The sequence below is a fragment of the Penicillium odoratum genome (assembly GCF_028828045.1).
Source record: "Penicillium odoratum strain IBT 22623 chromosome Unknown utg000005l_segment0_segment0, whole genome shotgun sequence".
In the NCBI taxonomy this organism is placed as follows: Eukaryota; Fungi; Ascomycota; class Eurotiomycetes; order Eurotiales; family Aspergillaceae; genus Penicillium; species Penicillium odoratum.
The window spans coordinates 1,020,225-1,037,972 of NW_026643147.1; the positions used below are offsets into that span (position 1 = coordinate 1,020,225).

Below are 17,748 nucleotides of genomic sequence, written 5' to 3' on the forward strand. Positions count from 1 at the left end.
CCTCCCATACCACCACAAAAAGAGCATGAGTCAAGCGGAAGAAGTGCTGTTACCGGACGAGAGCAGTCGAGCCTCGTGAGCCAAGTGGGCGGCTGGACGACGCACTATCAAAGCAGAGACTGTTCCCCATGCCAGCATGCGGAGACGCGGAGAACGCGCTCCAGCACCCAAGAGAATGGCACAGAGCAAGAACTCAAAGGCGTTCGAAGCCAAGCCAGAGAACTGGATAAGCCAGCGATAGAACCGCACGGGGACAGGAGCAGGAGGCTTCGGAAGTAGTCCTAGGGACACCCCGAGCTGCGCCATAAGTGGACGCATGAGAGCGGAGGCCCTCGCAAAGCGAAGAGGCAAACGGGCCACAGCCTGCAGGAAACGGGGAGAATCAAGAAAAGCACGAGTGCTATCCTCAAAAAATCCCCGTAGCACGGACCGAGTGGGGGAGCGCAGCCGAAGATACACTAAGAGTGGTCGACTAGCCTCCAGAAACCCGAGATCGCGATTGTCACGGATAAGATCCCAGTGAACAAGAGCAGCCGAACCAGCCACTACAACGTATGCTGGCGGAAATGGAAAAACCAGAGCAGGTCGAGCGGATAGGAATCCCAGAGTCGACAGCATAACCTCACGACCCCTTTCGTCCACAGCCCTCACGAGGCCTAGCCCAGAGCGAACTCCAGCAGCTGGAAGTGTAGCGACGGAAGCGAACACTCGAGAATAAAGAGGAATCGGAGGAGGGGGTGGAGGCGGCGGCGGAGGCACGTACAATGGCCGTACAGGCTCAGGTGGTGCCGCCCCTGTTCTGATGGCCGAGGATAGACGGTTACGAGCACCCTTAAACGCAGCGCAAAGCGCTTTTCGATGGGCTCGTTGAGCAGCAGTGCCAGAGGGAGCTAGTATGACAGCATCAGCGAATGTGTCAAGACGAGCGTCCATCTAGGAGCCTGTTAGCAGAAAAGATCACAAGAGGATCATAAGCGAAGAAAACGGACTCGCAAACAGACTGAATTCTGGCCCGTACAGCGCGTACAGCGACTACCAGCAGGATTCGGAGTACAGTGAATCAGATGCCCACCGGGCGTACCTAGGTTCGAGACGCACCGCATACACCAAGCAGCAGCAGGATGAGCGGGATCGACGTTCACAGGAACGGCAAACGTGGAGCTCGCGAGAGCAGCAGCCATACTGGCGGATGAGAGTATGAGAAGATCAAGTTTACAGACGGAGAATACCGAAAGGTTATGCCCGCAACTTGAACAAAGAAATCACCCCAGAATAGCCCACGCTATGCAAACAAAGTGTCAGTTCGAAAGGGCCCGAACCACACAAAGAGAAACCCATGCAAATAAAGTGTTAGCTCGAAAGGACCCGAACTACACAAGAGAACGCTAGCATAACGAAGGTATCAGTTTGAAAGGACCTGAACTATACACAGAGTATGCCAGCAGAACAAAAGTGCTAGTTTCGGAAGGACTCGAACTACACAGAGAACCCCAGTGGATCCATAGGAAGGGTCAGCGAACCAGAGAGTCCTGGTCCATAAAGGAGGGGGATAGTGTTACGACACGTCTAGGAAGACCTATACGAGAGGGGCCAGAACCCAAGAGTATAGGCAGAGGAGTATACTTCTACATGCGAAGGGCCCTAACGGAGTTGGGCCGGAGAAGGGTTGACCCGGTATGCCGGTGATCCGCTTAGCTAAGCCGCACAACAGAAGTAGCACGGCGGGAGAGCTGCATAACAGCTCTCCAGTGATTATATTACCATCAATCCAGACAGCAGCAGTACAGGAGTACGCTGTGCCGTGTTATCACTCCCATCCATCCAACCCCCTAAGACCCTGGTCTTAACAGTAAGTAGGGCTAGTATCTACTTAGAAAAAGTGCCTCAGTCCAATACTTCTAACCTTTCATCCTAAATTTCGTAGTACTTCTAGCTATTTATTATAAATTAAATAAGAAATATAGATAATAAAGGGTCTAGTTTATCAAATTCTACTTTAAAATAGTTTAAAAACGCACTTTTTAGGTAAATTTAGTACTAAAGATAGGATAAATAGAAAAATGGTAAGTGCATATATATAATTAATATATATCTTTATACTTGAGCAGTATTATCCATAACTATCCTCTGATATAACTCATACCCTACCCTTATCCTTAAATAGAGCTATTAAACGAGTAAAGATAGTACTTATTCTTGGTGCCAATAGGCCCCAAGCGGGGAAGATGGAAGATGACTACAATGTGTAGGCTGACAGCTTCACACAAAACGTAAGTGATATTGGGTATGGGGGGAGAAAAGAGAAAAGGGCAGAAGGTCTGGAGGATATGCCCCCAGACCCAAACTAAGCTAGTCCTAAACGGGATGCCAGCGCTGTCAGGTCACATGACCCAGGGACACCGACACTTATCTATATAAAAATAGGGATATTTCATAAAAATATAAGAGAGAAGATAGATAGTAGGGTAGGCGGTATATATTATAACCAAAACAGGGGTAAATAACAGAATTAATTTTAGATAAGTCATCAGGTTATGCAAGGAAATTCAGGCAGAAACTGGTAAATTCAGGCACTCACGGGCTTTCTTTAGGCCCGTGGGCATGCCCGTCACGGACAATGGACAAAGGCCCCTGTCTATGGTGGAAAATATATAGGGATCTTTGTCCATAGATAGGCCCGTGCCGAAGTCTATAGATGGTTAGTATCTTTACGGTTTTTCTACTAATTTAATACGGTAAATAGCTATTCTATTAGAAGCTCTTACTTAGCTAAGGGAAGAATCTATAAAAAGCCTTAACTTTTACCCCTTAGAGGGGGGATAATTATTTTAAAAACTAATAAGGATTATTTTAAAGTTCTCTTATGTGACCTTAGCTAACCTTACCGAAAGATTATAGGGTATAAAGCCCATCTCTCTCTTAGTACCTCTAATTGCTTCAAGAATCAGTTTTGATTATAATCTGATACCTAATATTTTAAACCCATATATTCTCCCTCTATCTTATCTATAAACCCTAATATAGAAGAATATCGAAAAGTTCTATAATTCCCTTAATATGACTGGAAACCAGTGGAGAAGCAGCTGCGTAAACAGACTAATTTGCTTCGTATTTGTAAGAAGCTCACCATAGTCATTACTTTTAATTCTAGGAGTGAAGATGATGATCATTCTGCGACAGCGTCAAGGAGAGTCGACAAGAGAGGCCGTATGTCTGCGATAAGCAAAATGTTGGCTGAGCGAGAGGCTCATATTGCTGACGAGGAAGAGAGAACCGATCGAACCGTAACGTGGACTCCGATTGGTGCTTACTCCCACTTCTTCATGAGAGTGTTGGCTTCGATCTCTTTGTCGAAGTTGACCAGGTGAGTCGAGTGGCACCAGGGCTTGATGCTCTCCTCCTTGCGGATGGTTGTGGAAAAGAAAGTGCACCACTTGATGCGAGGGTAGGTCTCGTTGATCTCAGTGCGGGTAGACTCGTGAATCAGCTCGCCGAAGTTACGAACGTGAGGGTGGAAGCCAGTGTTGTCGTAGGTAGTGGCCAGCTGAATGAGCTGTCCGATGTAGGTGATGGTTCCGTCGACGCCCATGTCCTCGTGGCGGATGATGGCTTCGGCAGCAGCCTCAGCCTGATCGGCGGTGGCACCGAAGAGCTTGAGTACATGCATGGCCTTAATGCCGCCGTAGATGTCAAAGGACATACGGGTGGCGGTCAGGTTCTCCTCAGCAGTGCCGAGATCATGGAGCAGGCAGGTCAAGGCCCAAGTAACCGGGTTCAGGGCCGCGAATTTCTCGGGGAACTGCTGCTTGGTGATGGCCATTCCTGAATGGAGGTTAGATAAAAAATTTTGATGCTGTTGGGGCCATGTGTATGATTTGTGAACTTACCGTAGAAGTAGACTCGCATGGAGTGGCTGAAGGTCTCAGCATGGAGGGTCTCCTTCGCGTACTTGAGGGTCTTTGCAACCAAAGGATCATCAAAGGGGAACTTGATCTCGCTCAGAGGGAGAGGGCCCGGCTTATTGATGAAAGGCTGGTCACCAAAGATGGCGCCCGCGTTGGCGGGCATGGCGGTCCAGCCGTTAGCAGCGATTTCCTGGTTGCACATTGTGAAGTAGAGAGAGAGAGAGAGAGAGAGAGAGAGAGAGAGAGTTGGTAAAAGTCAGCAAATTCCCGAGTAGAAGTTTTCCGAGAAGAAGTGGAAGACAATTAACTTTAGAAGTGAAGATGCTGTTGAAAAAAAAAGAGGGAGTGATTTAACGACGCTGAATAAAGCCTTTAAATATTTATCCCGTCACCATAATAGATCTAATGCAAGGGATCATTTTCTTCCTGATCCGTGATGATTTACAAGCAAGTCCAGAATATATCTCGGACTTTGCAGCCTTGCCAGAGTCTATGAAGTCGCGGGGTGGAACCAGACTTACCCGTTTAGGAAGTTGTCATTGGTGGGTCGATGACGGCGGCTTAGAGGATGGCCCAATGATACCACCGTCGTGGTGCTCCGGGCTGCTGACTCCATTCTCCCGAGAATCGTCCGCAAAACATTTCCGGAGTGCTCCCCCTCCCCCCCAACCATGACACATGAAATTTCTTTTTACCATGGAACGACCCCCAAAACCCCGGTAATCGTTCGATCAATAAGCTTCAGTCGCCAGTCTAGGAAGTTATAGCTTGTAGCGCCCTATGATCTAGGTTTTATTCCGGTTTCACTCATCACCAATCTAGATATTCTAAGTGGGTCTATAATGGCGACTTGCAAAATATTTGCTCCAGACTGCGTTCTCCCACCACGCACTCCTGCACTATAATAATGTCTACACGTGATAACATTACTAACCTTCTAAATATCTATAGAACATCCCTCGGAAAGTCAGCAGTCGGTTTATTAATAAGCTTCAGTAGCCGTAATAGGAAATTAAAGCTTGTGGCGCTTCGGGAGGTGAATTTTAACGGCGGCATGCATTACTCATGCAGATGTTCAACCATATAACAACAAGACCACGGTTTGAAACCCTGTCGTTAAGGTCTCGCAATTGTTATACGGATCGATTATACCTGAAAGCTTCAGCACGACAACACCTTTCCGGGCAGTCCCTCGACAGAAGTCCTATTTAACATGGCTAACAGTCATCTCGCCAATCCAGTATGTAACCACCCTCAATTCTGCCATATATATATGCACCTCAAATCAATTGATATATATGTACCAGATGCACTGACTGTGTTTTCAAGAGTCCCTTAGGATTTGGTTGCTTTGCAACTACCTTGATGACCCTTTCGCTTTCACTGATGGGCTTCCGTGGCGTCTCCAACCAGTCTGTGTTCATAGGAAACCTTTGCTTCTTAGCAGGACTAGGCCTCCTCATATCTGCGCAATGGGAGATGGTAAAGGGCAACACTTTTTCGTACACTGTCCTCGCTGCATTCGGTAAGTTACACATATCAATTGCGCATTAACAGTGCCAGTCTCTCACGCCTCTCACGCCTTATAGGATTTTATTATGGTGGCTACGGCGTAATGCTGATGCCCTCGCTGGGTATTGTGGAGTCCTACGGCGGTAAAACATCCGAATATTATAGTGCATTCGCATTCTATCAACTAAGTTAGTTCCTAATGTCTACCGCACCGTCCAATCACTCGACTAATATCATGCTTAAAGTTTGGTGTTTTCTGAATTTTTTCTTCTTCCTTGCCTCTTTGCCAACGTAAGTACATGGATTTAAGGCGATTAAGGTTCATGCTGACAGTTTCTAAGGAATGTTCCGAACATTATCGTTTATGCTGCCTTGGAGTTATGCTATATCTTGAATTGTTCAGCGAACTTCATGTTTGCAGATGGCAGAATGGCCTTAGGTGAGTCTCTCATGACGGCGGCTGGTGCCTTTGGTGCCGTATCGGCGTCGTCTGGATTTTACCTTCTGGGATATGGGTTATGCCAAGACACATTTCCATTTCAGATTCCTCTGTGTGAAACACGTGTGCTGTTTCGACGTGCATCCTCTTTTCATGAATCCTCTATCCGTGAGAAGAGTGTTGGAGTTGATTCTGTTTGAAAGAGATACCCTGATTGCACAGGGGGTTAGGCACACCCACGCTACCAGCATGTCAATAGAAGGCGATTTTTCTATGTGCATTGCCTTTAGTAATTGAACAAAAGAGCTTGCTTGCTTCTTAACGCATATAATATCGATTCACAGAACAGAATGTTTCAGTACGTAGCAGCTGTAAGCGCTTGGGTGCCTGAGGCAAGCAGCTAAGCATTTCGCCGTTTACTTCCTTATCCAAGGCAGCTTTAACACCGTGGAAGACCTCGATTTTGTCCTACATCAATCAATCGATCAATTCAATACTGGTTAAGTCATCCTTCCGTTTATTCATTTTATCATTTTGACCACTGCGGTGCACCCGGTGCCGGAAGCGCCAACAGCAGCTTCATTCTGGGAGCTTCTACTACCCCAGGAAACTGGAAAAACTCACGCGTTCAAACATGCCAAAGCTAGGTATTGTAAGACAATCGGATTATCAGGGAAGCAATAACGTGGATTAGACAAGCAGCCAGCCTTGTCCTAATACATCGGGGACTGAATTGCCATCAAAGTGCTTTTGCCTCCAATGGCCTTGTAAAATTGTTGAAGCATTGATTATATTTAAACAGCAGGTCAAGTCCCAAAGCGTCTTTAGATACCGCATAACCTGCTGTTGCTCACTCTCGTTCTGGCATTCAAGGCCGACAATGAAGGTCGGCCACAGTAAGCACTTGAACAGAGCGTCTTCGCATTTGAGAGCGTCAATCACGTCAAGTAATTCCCGCACTAATCCATCATAATCAGATGTCACTGTCCCGGTTGATGTCATCAAAGCACGAAGGACTTGATTTCCATAGATTGATGTGGCAGTTCTGTATGATACCGATAGCAGGGACAGCTTCTCAATGTCCACTGTTTGGAGATCTTTTGATTGCACGGAGTTGGACGCCCACTCCACACAATCAAAATTTGCCGTCAAATGAAGCATACTCTGGGTTTCTCGTATACGCTCCTGAATCAAGGCGTCGTCGTGCATCTGTAAAGTCTTGATTGCATGCCTTTGATTAGAGAAACAACGGATAGCCTGCAGGAGAAAGGCAGGGCACCCAAGAAAACTTCGAATAATTGACTCTTGATACTTGCCTTCATCAAGATTGATACAAGAGTGAAGCGTGGACTTTGAACTCGAGAGCGCACCGCCAATAGTTGATACACTGCTGTGATTAGCACATTGTGTACATCGGAGAATATGAAGGAAGAAGCATACAGTGAAAATTGTCGGGCGACAAATCGCCTCGTTTCCTCTACTGTCCCTCCAGAATCGCTGGTATTATGTTGACTGGCATCAGGCTCTAGCATCGATTGAGATATCTTGACAAGGCCCTCTGCCCCATGAAGATGATATTTCCATCCGTCGATGCCAGACTCGAGTATATCGAGAAAAATCAAAAGTAGAATAGTTGCCATAGTCGCATCTTTCTGCGAAGGCTCCGGGTGGGACAAGGATGATGATAAAGCCTTGATAGCTCGGTTTTTGAAGTGGAGTGCATCCACATTGGCATTGACAAATCGAGGTGACGAAGTATCATCAGTCTGATTGAATGGCCGCGCCGAGTTGGCGAAGTGTCGCGCAGCAACAGCCATTATACTCATCTTCAACGTTGAATTGTCTACTGCATACGCGAGTAAGCTCCGAAACGGATTGCTCGGGCTGTCATATAAAATGAACAACTTGGCGATGCGTATGTTATCTTATTGCTGGCATTAGCCTACCCACGATAAAACCTATGTCGCCAGCAACTTACAATAATCAAGATAGAACCTCGATGACCAATCGAGGTCCTCTGTGGAAGGGTCTTGCAATGCGAGTGGGGGAGGACGTGTGAATGCTAAAGACTTTTGGATGCAGGGCGAGATTGATCGTAGTTTGAGTGGCGGATGTGATTTTCGATTGGCGACTTTGTAATCTTCTTCGAGGGCATGTCCGCGCATTTTACCCCGGATTGCCACGCCTTTGACCCATCGTAGCGGTCTGGCTTCGAAACATTCTAGCCCAGCTTTCTCGCATTTGGAGCAAGGGTTGCCGGTTCGGTCACATTGAATGGTGCGTTTGCGGCATGTCCAGCATGCTGCACGCATTGTGTGAACAAAACCAACCTAGCCAAGAGGAGAATTTCAACAGTGGCCCGTACAATGATCGTCAGACTTGCGTTCTGATAAGTTGCAGGATTTCGGGAGATCTCGCCACGGAAGTCGGAGATTATACGGTCCGTGCACGATGACTGGACAAATCCACGGGTAGAGTATACAGCATCCTGACAGTACAGGGCTACCAAGAAACAAATCTCGGTCTCCACTTTTATTCTGCCAGTAATTCATCCTTGATATCTTAGTCTTATGTGATATAGGGCTTATAACTAACTAGTTAGACCTCTAGGCCGTCATTATCTAATCTTCTGTTTCTTCCTTATAACCTCCCCCCTTATGATATTATTAGTTTTCGAAATTATATCTACTAGGAATTATGATATTTCGATTTAGTAGATATTAAAATTAAGCTAAAAATAGATAATTAAGTAGTTCAAGTTAACTAGGAGTCATAATGAATATATTCTTTTACATAGTCTATATCTTATATCGTCTACTTCTACATATCGTTGGCCTCCGCACGACCACCCTCTATATAACCGCCTAGGCGGCGCCCTGCCACCTTTATAGATCCACGTACTCATATTTCGACCAATGATTATATTCGACGACTCATTGAATGATTGCTCTAGTTATAAATACTTTCTCTTTTACACCCCCAAACCTTTTATCTTTCTCGCGTCTCTCTTTATCAGTGTGATTTTCATATCACACCATCAGCATCACCAAACCACCAAAACCCACTAATCACCGGCATTCTAGCAAGATGTTAGGTGCTACCAATATTGCTGCCTCCGGTGCTGGTGGCGGAGGGGGGAAACCCTCGAAGAAGCCAGGCAAGACTCCTGCTGACAAAGTCGCGGAGCTTGTCAATGTACGTCTCCCTGATATCATATATATGAAGTGTGAAAGCTAACTCTTTTCACAGCGAAAGACACCGGAGGCACTCGCAGTCCTGAAGAAGGCTCTTAAGGCGTACCAAACGAGCGTAGGTTCTCTTCAAGACGTTAGTCAATACTCAATATGCTTAAATGTCTTAGGAGGACGCTCCTATCCCTTAATAATCTAAGTTCAGCGCTAGGCGTCATCGTCGCCGCTTAGCGGTGGCTCGAAGCCAGAAGGAGATCTTCGAGTATATCGTGTAGGAAGGCTAACCTCCTATCTCCGGAGTTAGTAGTACATATTCACACTACGAACCCCGTAAGCTTATGCTAATATCTTAAAGAGGCTGCTAACCACATTCTAGAGCTAAAGATTTCGGCTAAGGCTAAGGCCACCGCCCTATCCGAACCCGCCTATATTACTAACGATAAGGCCACTTTTAACGCGGCTATTCCTAACGCGGCTAAAGGGCCCGTTAAGAGGCAAAGTAAGGGGCAGCGTAAGCGCGCCCGTATTACAGCTGCGAAAAAGCTAGAACGCAGCATAGGTATTATAGAGACTAGTACTACTAAGACGGTAGTTAAGGGCACGTAAGTGCCTAATGGTGAGCAGCATTTCCAGTCCATGCATCTTTGAAATAAGCTAATGATACACAGAGAACAAGAGGCCGCGGACCTCATTACCTTCCCTATGTTAGAGATGTTAATCGCCCAGCCCCCAGAAGAGGAGTGGCTTATTGAGTTCTCCGATTCCGAGTAGGGGGCTAGCGCCTGTGACTAGGGTTGGTGTTCAGGGTTCGCGCTGATTGCTTGTATATCTTTCCGAAGTTTAGGTCGTGCACCTGATGACCTCCTTCGTGGATTATACTCCAAGACTTTTGGCTTCAGGCCACTTACTACCACGTCATCGCGAAACTTCTTAAACTGCCGCTGATGCCACTAAAGCACCTATCGCAAATCCCACTTACGCCCACTTTACTGTTCAGAACCATCTGTGGCCTACCGGCTTAGAACACACTTTCTTGGTCTTCATATCATTCAAGAAGCTCCGTCACTCAAATCGAGCACAACTCCTGTCAGGAGCTTAATAACGAAGACACGCCACCTGTTAGAAGACACCTGGATAATCCTGCTCTATTGAAGACGGTCAAGGTTCTGTCGGGACGCCAATAGGAGCAAGACTACAAAGGTTGACCCTAACTGCCATGTACGAAAGAACTGCATCCATTGCGGAAAGACTTGCGTTGTGTGGATCTTCGGGATCGGATTTTTCATGCCTACCTGTCGGCGATGAGTACTGGTGTGATCAGTTTGTGTCATGCGCTGCAACTTGAGAAGAGTCTTCTCAATCCATGGGAGACAAATCAATCGAAACCTAGACTGGGTTCTTTATTTTTCCAAGCAACAGTACTGCCACCGTCACATATCACTTTATCAACCGTAACTCGACTCGTTTTCCTTACCGATCACGAGAAACGTTACTTTTCAAGGTTTCTTCTCTCCATCACACTTTCGTTTCACTGCGCGGCACGAATCTGTTTTCCTTACCAACCTTTGAATTTCACCTCACTTTTGTTTCGCTACGCGGCACGAACTTGTTTTGCTTTACTTTCGAGTCAATGGCCCTTTCGGTCAGCCGACAGATAAGGGTTGATTCTTTTTTTCTGACACTCTCACTCACTTGATGCTTGTGAGCAACTGCTTTTTCATCGTTCATCTCATACAAGACTTCTTTTCTGATCCCGTGTCGAATCTCTCGCACTGCACAACGCTCCAAACGTTAAGCCCCACAAAATTTTGGCAAATTCCAATATTGCCAAACATGGGGCCGGCAAACACTGCCGAGATATTTATCTGCAGACCAATGAGGCCTCTTCCCATTCAACCTTTCTTGTTTCCCAAGTGCTCTGAATCTTGACCCTTCACTATTGTTACCACCACCTGGACCGACGTGACATCGAGGAAGAAGTGTTTTTCAGTCCCCTCCTTGGAACCGCCTTTCAAAATAGAACTGTGGTGCTGGTGCTCTTATAGCACGATTGTACGCAATTTCGGTTTCGACTGTACAGCGGGAGTTCCTATTTATTAGTTTGCGAGTGCCTTGATACTAAATATGACTTCTGATATGGTAATAGGTGCGACTTGAAGTTTTTAGACGTTTTAAGAAATGTCGAAAGGTACTAGAAAGTCTAGGAGAGGAACGTGAATCCTCCGAAAAGTAACGTAAATATTAACGTAAATATTAACTAAGAATTGTTTTGAAATTCTAGGGAATTACCGAAAATGCCCTCACCATAGACCACGAAATACAGGATGTTTTTGAAGAAGAGCCCCTGCTAAGAAAGTAATATTAGTAGCGAATTAAAATATAGGCCTCTTAGATGATTTTATAACTAGAGGTTATGTTTACGACTTTTACTTTTTTGCCTATGATAATGGTTTGAATAATAAAAAGCCAGTAGTGATAATAGCTTTAGTGACTACATCCTAGTTAACTTAGCTTCTTACTACCTTGATGACTAATAACTAGGACTATATGTTAGTTAATATCTTAAGTAGAAGGGTAAATGTTTATACTGAAATTAAATACTAAGGTATCCTAATGTAAAACCTAGAGATATAATCCTATCCCAGATTAAGCGACTCTACTGGAGGTCTTACGGATTTGAAATCGGGATATTTGACATATTTATCCTATCTAGAATACCCAAGGAAATAATCTGCTAAGTAGCTATACATAGCCACTAGCTATATTATGATATTATTTTTATGATTTACTTCTTCATAAGTAAGGCATTAGAAATTTCTTATAGAGATCCTCAAGTCGTTAGAATCTTATATTATCTCTGATGGAATCTTATCCAGAAATGCGGACCTCTCGCGAACCCAAGGCTTAAGCCTCCCGACGGACAGCGATATTCTGGCATCAATACGTATTGTATTATGTCTTCAAATGTGATACCTTGGGTGTGTTGACAGTCATACTGGTAGGTTCAACAGGTCTTACTACAGATCGAACAAATGGCCAGCTGTACAATCTTCTTTTCACGCATGTGTCCAAGCTGTTCAGGGGTATATCCTCGGAACAGCTCCTCATCAAAAGTTCGTACATCATATGATTATCGAAGGAAGGGCAAAAATATCCACGCTTGAAACATCAAGGACCTGTTGACAGGACTCATTTGCGCGGAATAGGTCATGCTGGGGAATGAGATCCTGATTACCCTCGCATATCTCGCTACTATCAACACCACTGAGTTCACAATCGAAGGTGTGGGAGTAGCACCAATTCGCCCAAGAGACTGATTGTTTCCTTGGTTTTCCCAATAAGAGATCCCTGCAGATCACCTACCCCCAACAACAGTCGCCCTTCAGGTGCCCGCATTATATCGAGGTTCAAAATAGTGGTGTTCAGGGCGTTCAGGTAAAAAGACTGAAGGGGCTAAAGAGTAAAAATATGAACAAAAATAAAAAACATACAACAGTCAGGATTCGCATGTGGTCACCCACCATACTACTAACTAACCGGCGTGTGGCTTAAGTACGGCTGAGCGGACGGGAAGCCCTGTTCTCCACACCCTATGGTCGTATGTACTTGACATTATAATAAAGAGAAATATATCGTGCAAATCTGAAAAGTCTCAAGGAATATCTAGCGACCATAAAGATTCGATTATATGGTCATGGAAGGATATATAAACGTGCAAGTGTCAAGTCATATACCGCTAGTACGTAGTACAAGACCCATAACGCAATATATCTCGAATACGCATAGGGTAATCCAGTATTACACTTCGTACCGTATTGATGCCCTTCGCATAAAGACGAGGTGCGAAATCACTCCACCGAAGACATGGATGAACTCATTGCGGTAATCAATAAACTCAGCTAGCCAAGGCTTTGTCTTCTCGTAATCTCTCACACATTGAACTACGCCTTACGCCCCCGAGAAAGCCAGTACCGAAGCTCAATCTCCGTCAGTGAATCAACTCCATACCAACGAAAAGCTTGCTCAATCTGAATATCTTCCTCCAGCATATGATGCATTCGCACTAGCTTTGCCTTCAATCCAGCCAAAACTATTCTCACAGCCGTAACCCGGAGATATTCAACTGCAGACCACCGCTGAAAAGGATAAAACCCATTTCAGCCTCGGAAAGCTAGGTCCAGGTGCCCTTCCAAGTTTGAAATATTACATTAATCAATCCGTGACATTTTGGATACTGTATTTCGAGTCCGGTATCTCTTCTTGGTTAGATTGTTGATAAATGTCACACGAAGACGGCTTTAGTGATTCTTCTTGGGCCCAGAAGAGATTTCTTCGAGCTTTTGAGAGCAATTCAGGCCGTAGTTGGTTACCTCGTGTTATATATAGGCGTAGTTCTATTTGTGTCGATTCCACCTCGTAGGCGCGACGGTGTACAAGAGCTAGGATCACAACCTAACTAAAGATAATATTGACCTTGAGTTTGCCTCGATTATTCATACTGAGTTAAATGAGAATTCGAATAAGTATATGAGGGGAAAGGCAATTCATGAATTCAGATAAAACAGACTCTAGACAAAAAGTCAAAAAGCGAGAAGGATGTCAGAATGCAGTGGGACTCGTATTTTGGGATTGATAGACAATATAGCGAGTCCAAGGTCAAACAGGTAGAACCACCTTGACGCCCATATACTCGCGTTGATGCATGATCTTGCCATCAATCAAAATTTGATCGGCACCCACTTTGTTTCTCACTGTATCTGTTGGGTCTGTCGCGGTGGAGATTTGAATCTCACGCCATTGTCGATTTGTAGGCACAAGTCTTCCTTGTGAAGTGAGGTTCTTGAACTCCTTATAAACGCCTTGCTCCTCGATACAACCCTCTCGTTGAATTAGTGGTGATTCTGATACACGGTCAGCAATTAAATTATACCTTGCTTGCTTTGAATAGATCTACTCACCCTGCGCTGGTGTCATGCGCAAATCTCCTACCGAGCTATTGAACAGCACCAGAGAGAGACGTTCTTGATGAGTCTGATCCACCGGGGGCTTAAAGACACGATGACGAGTAGCTTTAAAATGACCACCGGAGACAATTTCCAATGTGTCACCGATGTTGACAACAAGAGCACCTGGCTTATAGGGTACATAATACCATTTTTCGTCGCGACCCCAAATCTGCAGGCAAGATATAGGAACTGAGAAAAGTAATGTCGTTAGCCCAAAGTCTGTATGACCATGCATGCGTAGTCCTTTGGATGCCTCCTCTGTTTGCTTCTGAACCGGTCGGAAAAGTGCATGACGGAAATATCCTTCTCCAGTTGGGCCACCATGAGACTGCACATTCTCCCAGAGGTAGTCATCGGGAAGCTCCAATACGCGGGAAAACAGTGTCAGAAGACGGCGGTTCACGGACTGGGTAAGATAATTGCAAAATGTTTCAATCTCGTCCATGAATGGATGCAAGCATTTTGGAACGCGATCCAAGGAATCCCAATCGGGCCTGTACCAATTGAATTGCTCAATTCCATCGGCAGGGCCACGCTCCCTCTGAGTGAATATAAAATGCAGTTAGAACAAAATTTCAATTGTTCATAATCAGGAGGGCTTAGTACCTTGAATCCATACGGATGTTTGTAGCCCGACCATACACCGGTCTCAGGGCTAAAAATAAGACGATCTTTATCCTGTTCGCTGATATTCTGGTACAGATACTGAGCAAGACTAAATTGACGATGGAGCTATTGCGCATTAAAGAATAGAAGAAAATTAGTCTGCGAGAACTTGACATTCTCTTTCGTTTTTCTTTCGGCAGTAGTGTGCCTCTTACCTGTTCCAAAGACACCCCATAGTTCTCCAAGAACAGAAAGCCATCATCCCGAATCGCTGCCTTGACCCTTTGAGTCAGATCATCAACAACTGCGGGGTCGTTTGAGTCAAGTAGCGACAAGTCAATGGACTGAAGGTCGGCAAAGTTTTCCTTTTCCTTTGTCACTGGCGGAGGAACCCATTCAGGGACAACAGGCTTGCCGGGTAGATCGGTGGCAGGTGGGTTAAAAGCAGCAGCTGGCATTGTAGCAAGAATTCAATGTAAAGATATGGCGTTTGGAAAGGATCAGATAATCAATTAATGAATGCTCTCACGGCCTGGCAGGAGTCTTTTATATTGAAATGGTTGAAGGATGAGGTTAGGACTATGCACATAGCGCCGAATTATGCGGAGCAGTTTGAATGTGGCTTCGATCGTTTGTCCTTTGCCCTGCAGGTGAACTCTGGACCCGTAGAGAGGAGAGGAGCCCATTAACCGCCCATTCACATTGCCTTTACAGAATTTGTCATCCTCCTCTTTCACTCCAGGCTTGCCTCGCAACCAAGATTACGCCACAACTATGGCTAGATAAGATGAGCTCCTCTAGATGGGCCTGATAAAGCTAGAACCCATAATTAAAAAGCTGTTTAGAGGGAGATAGCCTTCAGATCGTTTATCCAGACCCCTTAACCGCCAGGAAGTCAGGCCCCACTTATTTGAGCACTAAGTAGGTCCGGCGGAAAAGGGAGGAGCTCCTCCGACATCAGGCTTACGAACTGGTCACAGATCAGATAGGATCGCAATGTATGAGCTTGGAGCTCCTCCGGTGAGGACAATAGAAGCCTAGAGGTCCGTGCAAAGAGTGTACATAGCATATAGTGGGTTGAAAGGTAACAAGACAAGCTGAGAAATTGCAAATTCCAGCGCGAATAATTCCAATATCTATCTCGCATCATCATCATAACTCCACCTAATGAACTTCGAAGGTTGAGTACTGGAAAAATGTCGCGCCAACTTATTTCGAGCGAGAAGTTCCCCCCGAAGCCACATAACTGTTAGTACTCAAGCCACCTCTTTTTGAGTTTATTCAACAATAAGGTAGTCTAACAAATTTAGGCCCTGCTGTCAAGGTCCCGGGTCTTGTTTTCTGTGCTGGTCAAACCGCAACAGGTGAAATTAAGCAAGCAACAGTAAGTTGCTCTTTTCTCGCATTTCGTACTAGACCTTGGAGGGAATTGCTGATGTTGATATCATTGAATGACAGAAATTCGCGTTACAAAACCTCAAAGAGGTCCTAGAACTTGCCGGATCATCGCTTGAGCAAGTTGTGAAATACAATGTGTATCTAGCCGATATGAAGGACTTTGCGGCGATGAACGAGGCTTACATCGATTTTCTTCCGCAGCCGATGCCATCTCGATCCTGCCTCCAGGCAGTTGCACCGGGGAAGGACACTGTCATTGAAATTGAATGCATTGCACAAGTGTAAACTATGTAATTTAATACAGAGGAAAGCGAAAAAATCACATTATATATGAAATATGACACATAGTAATTTTCTTACCTCGATGTTATTTGGCACCACTACAGGCGGGTGCCGTATTTAATTATCACCGTGGTACTCGCCTATGAATTGACTTTACCATAACTCTGTAGTCAAAAACCTTAGCAGAATATCTCCAGTCTGCAAGTCTCGTATTGTCATTTCCCGTAGGGCTTTACTCGAATGTGCGAAATAAGAAAAAAGCCGGATGGGATTTCTAGGGCTCCCCACACGGTGAGATAACATAAAACCTCGCAGTTGGATTTATCCTAGAGGGCACTTTTGCTCATTATATACAAAGCTTATCGCGTGAAACAAATCTTCATTTGAGATCTATTATATTGTAAAAATCCATATCGCTCAAGACCGAGCAACATCGAACTCAGACATGTACCAATTTTGAATCGCTTTTGTGTCACCAGTTATGGCAACTGTATCATATCTCTCTTTGGCCTCTTTGGCCATTGCTCCGTTGTTCACCATACGTCCGGCCCATTTTCCATATTTCCGTGCAGCCGCGATAACCTTTTCTATCGCAGCAACAAACTCTGGCTCATCCCCTCTGGCAGGAACATATCCCAGGAGGGATTGTGCAAGATCGTTGGGTCCGATGAACACAAGATCTACCCCAGGAACGGCGCAAATCGCTTCGACGTTCTCAACACCTGCACAAGTCTCGATTTGAATCATCGTGACAATGGTTTCGTTCGCAGATTTCATATATTCCGGAGTCGTTAGCCCATGACCGATGGCAGGGAAGGCCGATCCTTGCCCACGAATACCCTGAGGCGGGAACTTGGAAGAAGCGACAATTTGCTCTGCCTCTTCGGCATTATTGATCTGCGGGACCATAATTCCGTGTGCGCCAGTGTCCAAAGCTCTTTTGATAATATCATGGGCAGGGCCGCGAATCCGAATAACAGGAGATACCCCGAGGGATGATATAGCGGCGACAGAATTGTGCATCGCGTCGTCTCCTATGTGGCCATGTTCGCAATCGATGATGATGCCATCCACACCCGTCAGAGCAACAATTTGGGCCATGCGGACGGAGGGAATAGCCATGAATGTCATCAATGGGAATTCTCCAGCCTTCATCTTGTTGAGTAGCCTCAGACGAGGGTTACTGACTTTGGTTGTAAGAGGCGTAGGATAGCTCATCGTGGGTAGCGAGAAGTGAGATTTGTGTTGAGGGTTGTGATGACGCGTATTGATATGCTTGGAAATCATCACTTGAAGACGCGAATATCATGAGCTTAAGTATTTTGAAGATATCTGAGACACCTTTCCTTCATTCTGCAATCTTTCCTGCTTGGTTGCTTTTGCATTCGGTTGCTGATCACATGCCGGGG

General features: G+C 45.4%; 8 protein-coding genes across 8 annotated transcripts; 3 read left to right on the forward strand and 5 right to left on the reverse strand.

Moving 5' to 3' along the window:
• Positions 1–107: 107 nt before the first annotated feature.
• On the reverse strand, positions 108–1,181 carry N7520_005920 (uncharacterized protein; the record flags this gene model as incomplete). Its single annotated transcript, XM_057139854.1, has 3 exons — positions 108–119; positions 250–890; positions 1,082–1,181. The coding sequence occupies 3 exons, from the start codon at positions 1,179–1,181 to the stop codon at positions 108–110; spliced, it is 753 nt and encodes a 250-aa protein (XP_056993860.1).
• Positions 1,182–3,307: 2,126 nt separating this feature from the next.
• Positions 3,308–4,107, reverse strand: N7520_005921 (uncharacterized protein; the record flags this gene model as incomplete). The annotated part of the gene is made up of 2 exons (XM_057139855.1): positions 3,308–3,822; positions 3,888–4,107. The coding sequence occupies 2 exons, from the start codon at positions 4,105–4,107 to the stop codon at positions 3,308–3,310; spliced, it is 735 nt and encodes a 244-aa protein (XP_056993861.1).
• Positions 4,108–5,118: 1,011 nt separating this feature from the next.
• Positions 5,119–6,056, forward strand: N7520_005922 (uncharacterized protein; the record flags this gene model as incomplete). Its single annotated transcript, XM_057139856.1, has 5 exons — positions 5,119–5,145; positions 5,235–5,430; positions 5,495–5,605; positions 5,663–5,708; positions 5,759–6,056. 5 exons carry the CDS (start codon positions 5,119–5,121, stop codon positions 6,054–6,056), a joined length of 678 nt encoding a protein of 225 aa, XP_056993862.1.
• A 490-nt stretch (positions 6,057–6,546) lies between these two features.
• Positions 6,547–8,168, reverse strand: N7520_005923 (Zn(II)2Cys6 transcription factor; the record flags this gene model as incomplete). Its single annotated transcript, XM_057139857.1, has 3 exons — positions 6,547–7,243; positions 7,297–7,780; positions 7,835–8,168. 3 exons carry the CDS (start codon positions 8,166–8,168, stop codon positions 6,547–6,549), a joined length of 1,515 nt encoding a protein of 504 aa, XP_056993863.1.
• Positions 8,169–8,943: 775 nt separating this feature from the next.
• Positions 8,944–9,818, forward strand: N7520_005924 (uncharacterized protein; the record flags this gene model as incomplete). The annotated part of the gene is made up of 6 exons (XM_057139858.1): positions 8,944–9,051; positions 9,106–9,183; positions 9,259–9,346; positions 9,403–9,558; positions 9,640–9,649; positions 9,716–9,818. The coding sequence occupies 6 exons, from the start codon at positions 8,944–8,946 to the stop codon at positions 9,816–9,818; spliced, it is 543 nt and encodes a 180-aa protein (XP_056993864.1).
• Positions 9,819–13,703: 3,885 nt separating this feature from the next.
• On the reverse strand, positions 13,704–15,117 carry N7520_005925 (uncharacterized protein; the record flags this gene model as incomplete). The annotated part of the gene is made up of 4 exons (XM_057139859.1): positions 13,704–13,948; positions 14,006–14,594; positions 14,660–14,785; positions 14,875–15,117. 4 exons carry the CDS (start codon positions 15,115–15,117, stop codon positions 13,704–13,706), a joined length of 1,203 nt encoding a protein of 400 aa, XP_056993865.1.
• A 738-nt stretch (positions 15,118–15,855) lies between these two features.
• On the forward strand, positions 15,856–16,342 carry N7520_005926 (RidA family protein; the record flags this gene model as incomplete). Its single annotated transcript, XM_057139860.1, has 3 exons — positions 15,856–15,907; positions 15,970–16,043; positions 16,118–16,342. 3 exons carry the CDS (start codon positions 15,856–15,858, stop codon positions 16,340–16,342), a joined length of 351 nt encoding a protein of 116 aa, XP_056993866.1.
• Positions 16,343–16,756: 414 nt separating this feature from the next.
• On the reverse strand, positions 16,757–17,557 carry N7520_005927 (HpcH/HpaI aldolase family protein; the record flags this gene model as incomplete). Its single annotated transcript, XM_057139861.1, has 1 exon — positions 16,757–17,557. The coding sequence occupies one exon, from the start codon at positions 17,555–17,557 to the stop codon at positions 16,757–16,759; it is 801 nt and encodes a 266-aa protein (XP_056993867.1).
• Between the last annotated feature and the right edge of the window lie 191 nt (positions 17,558–17,748).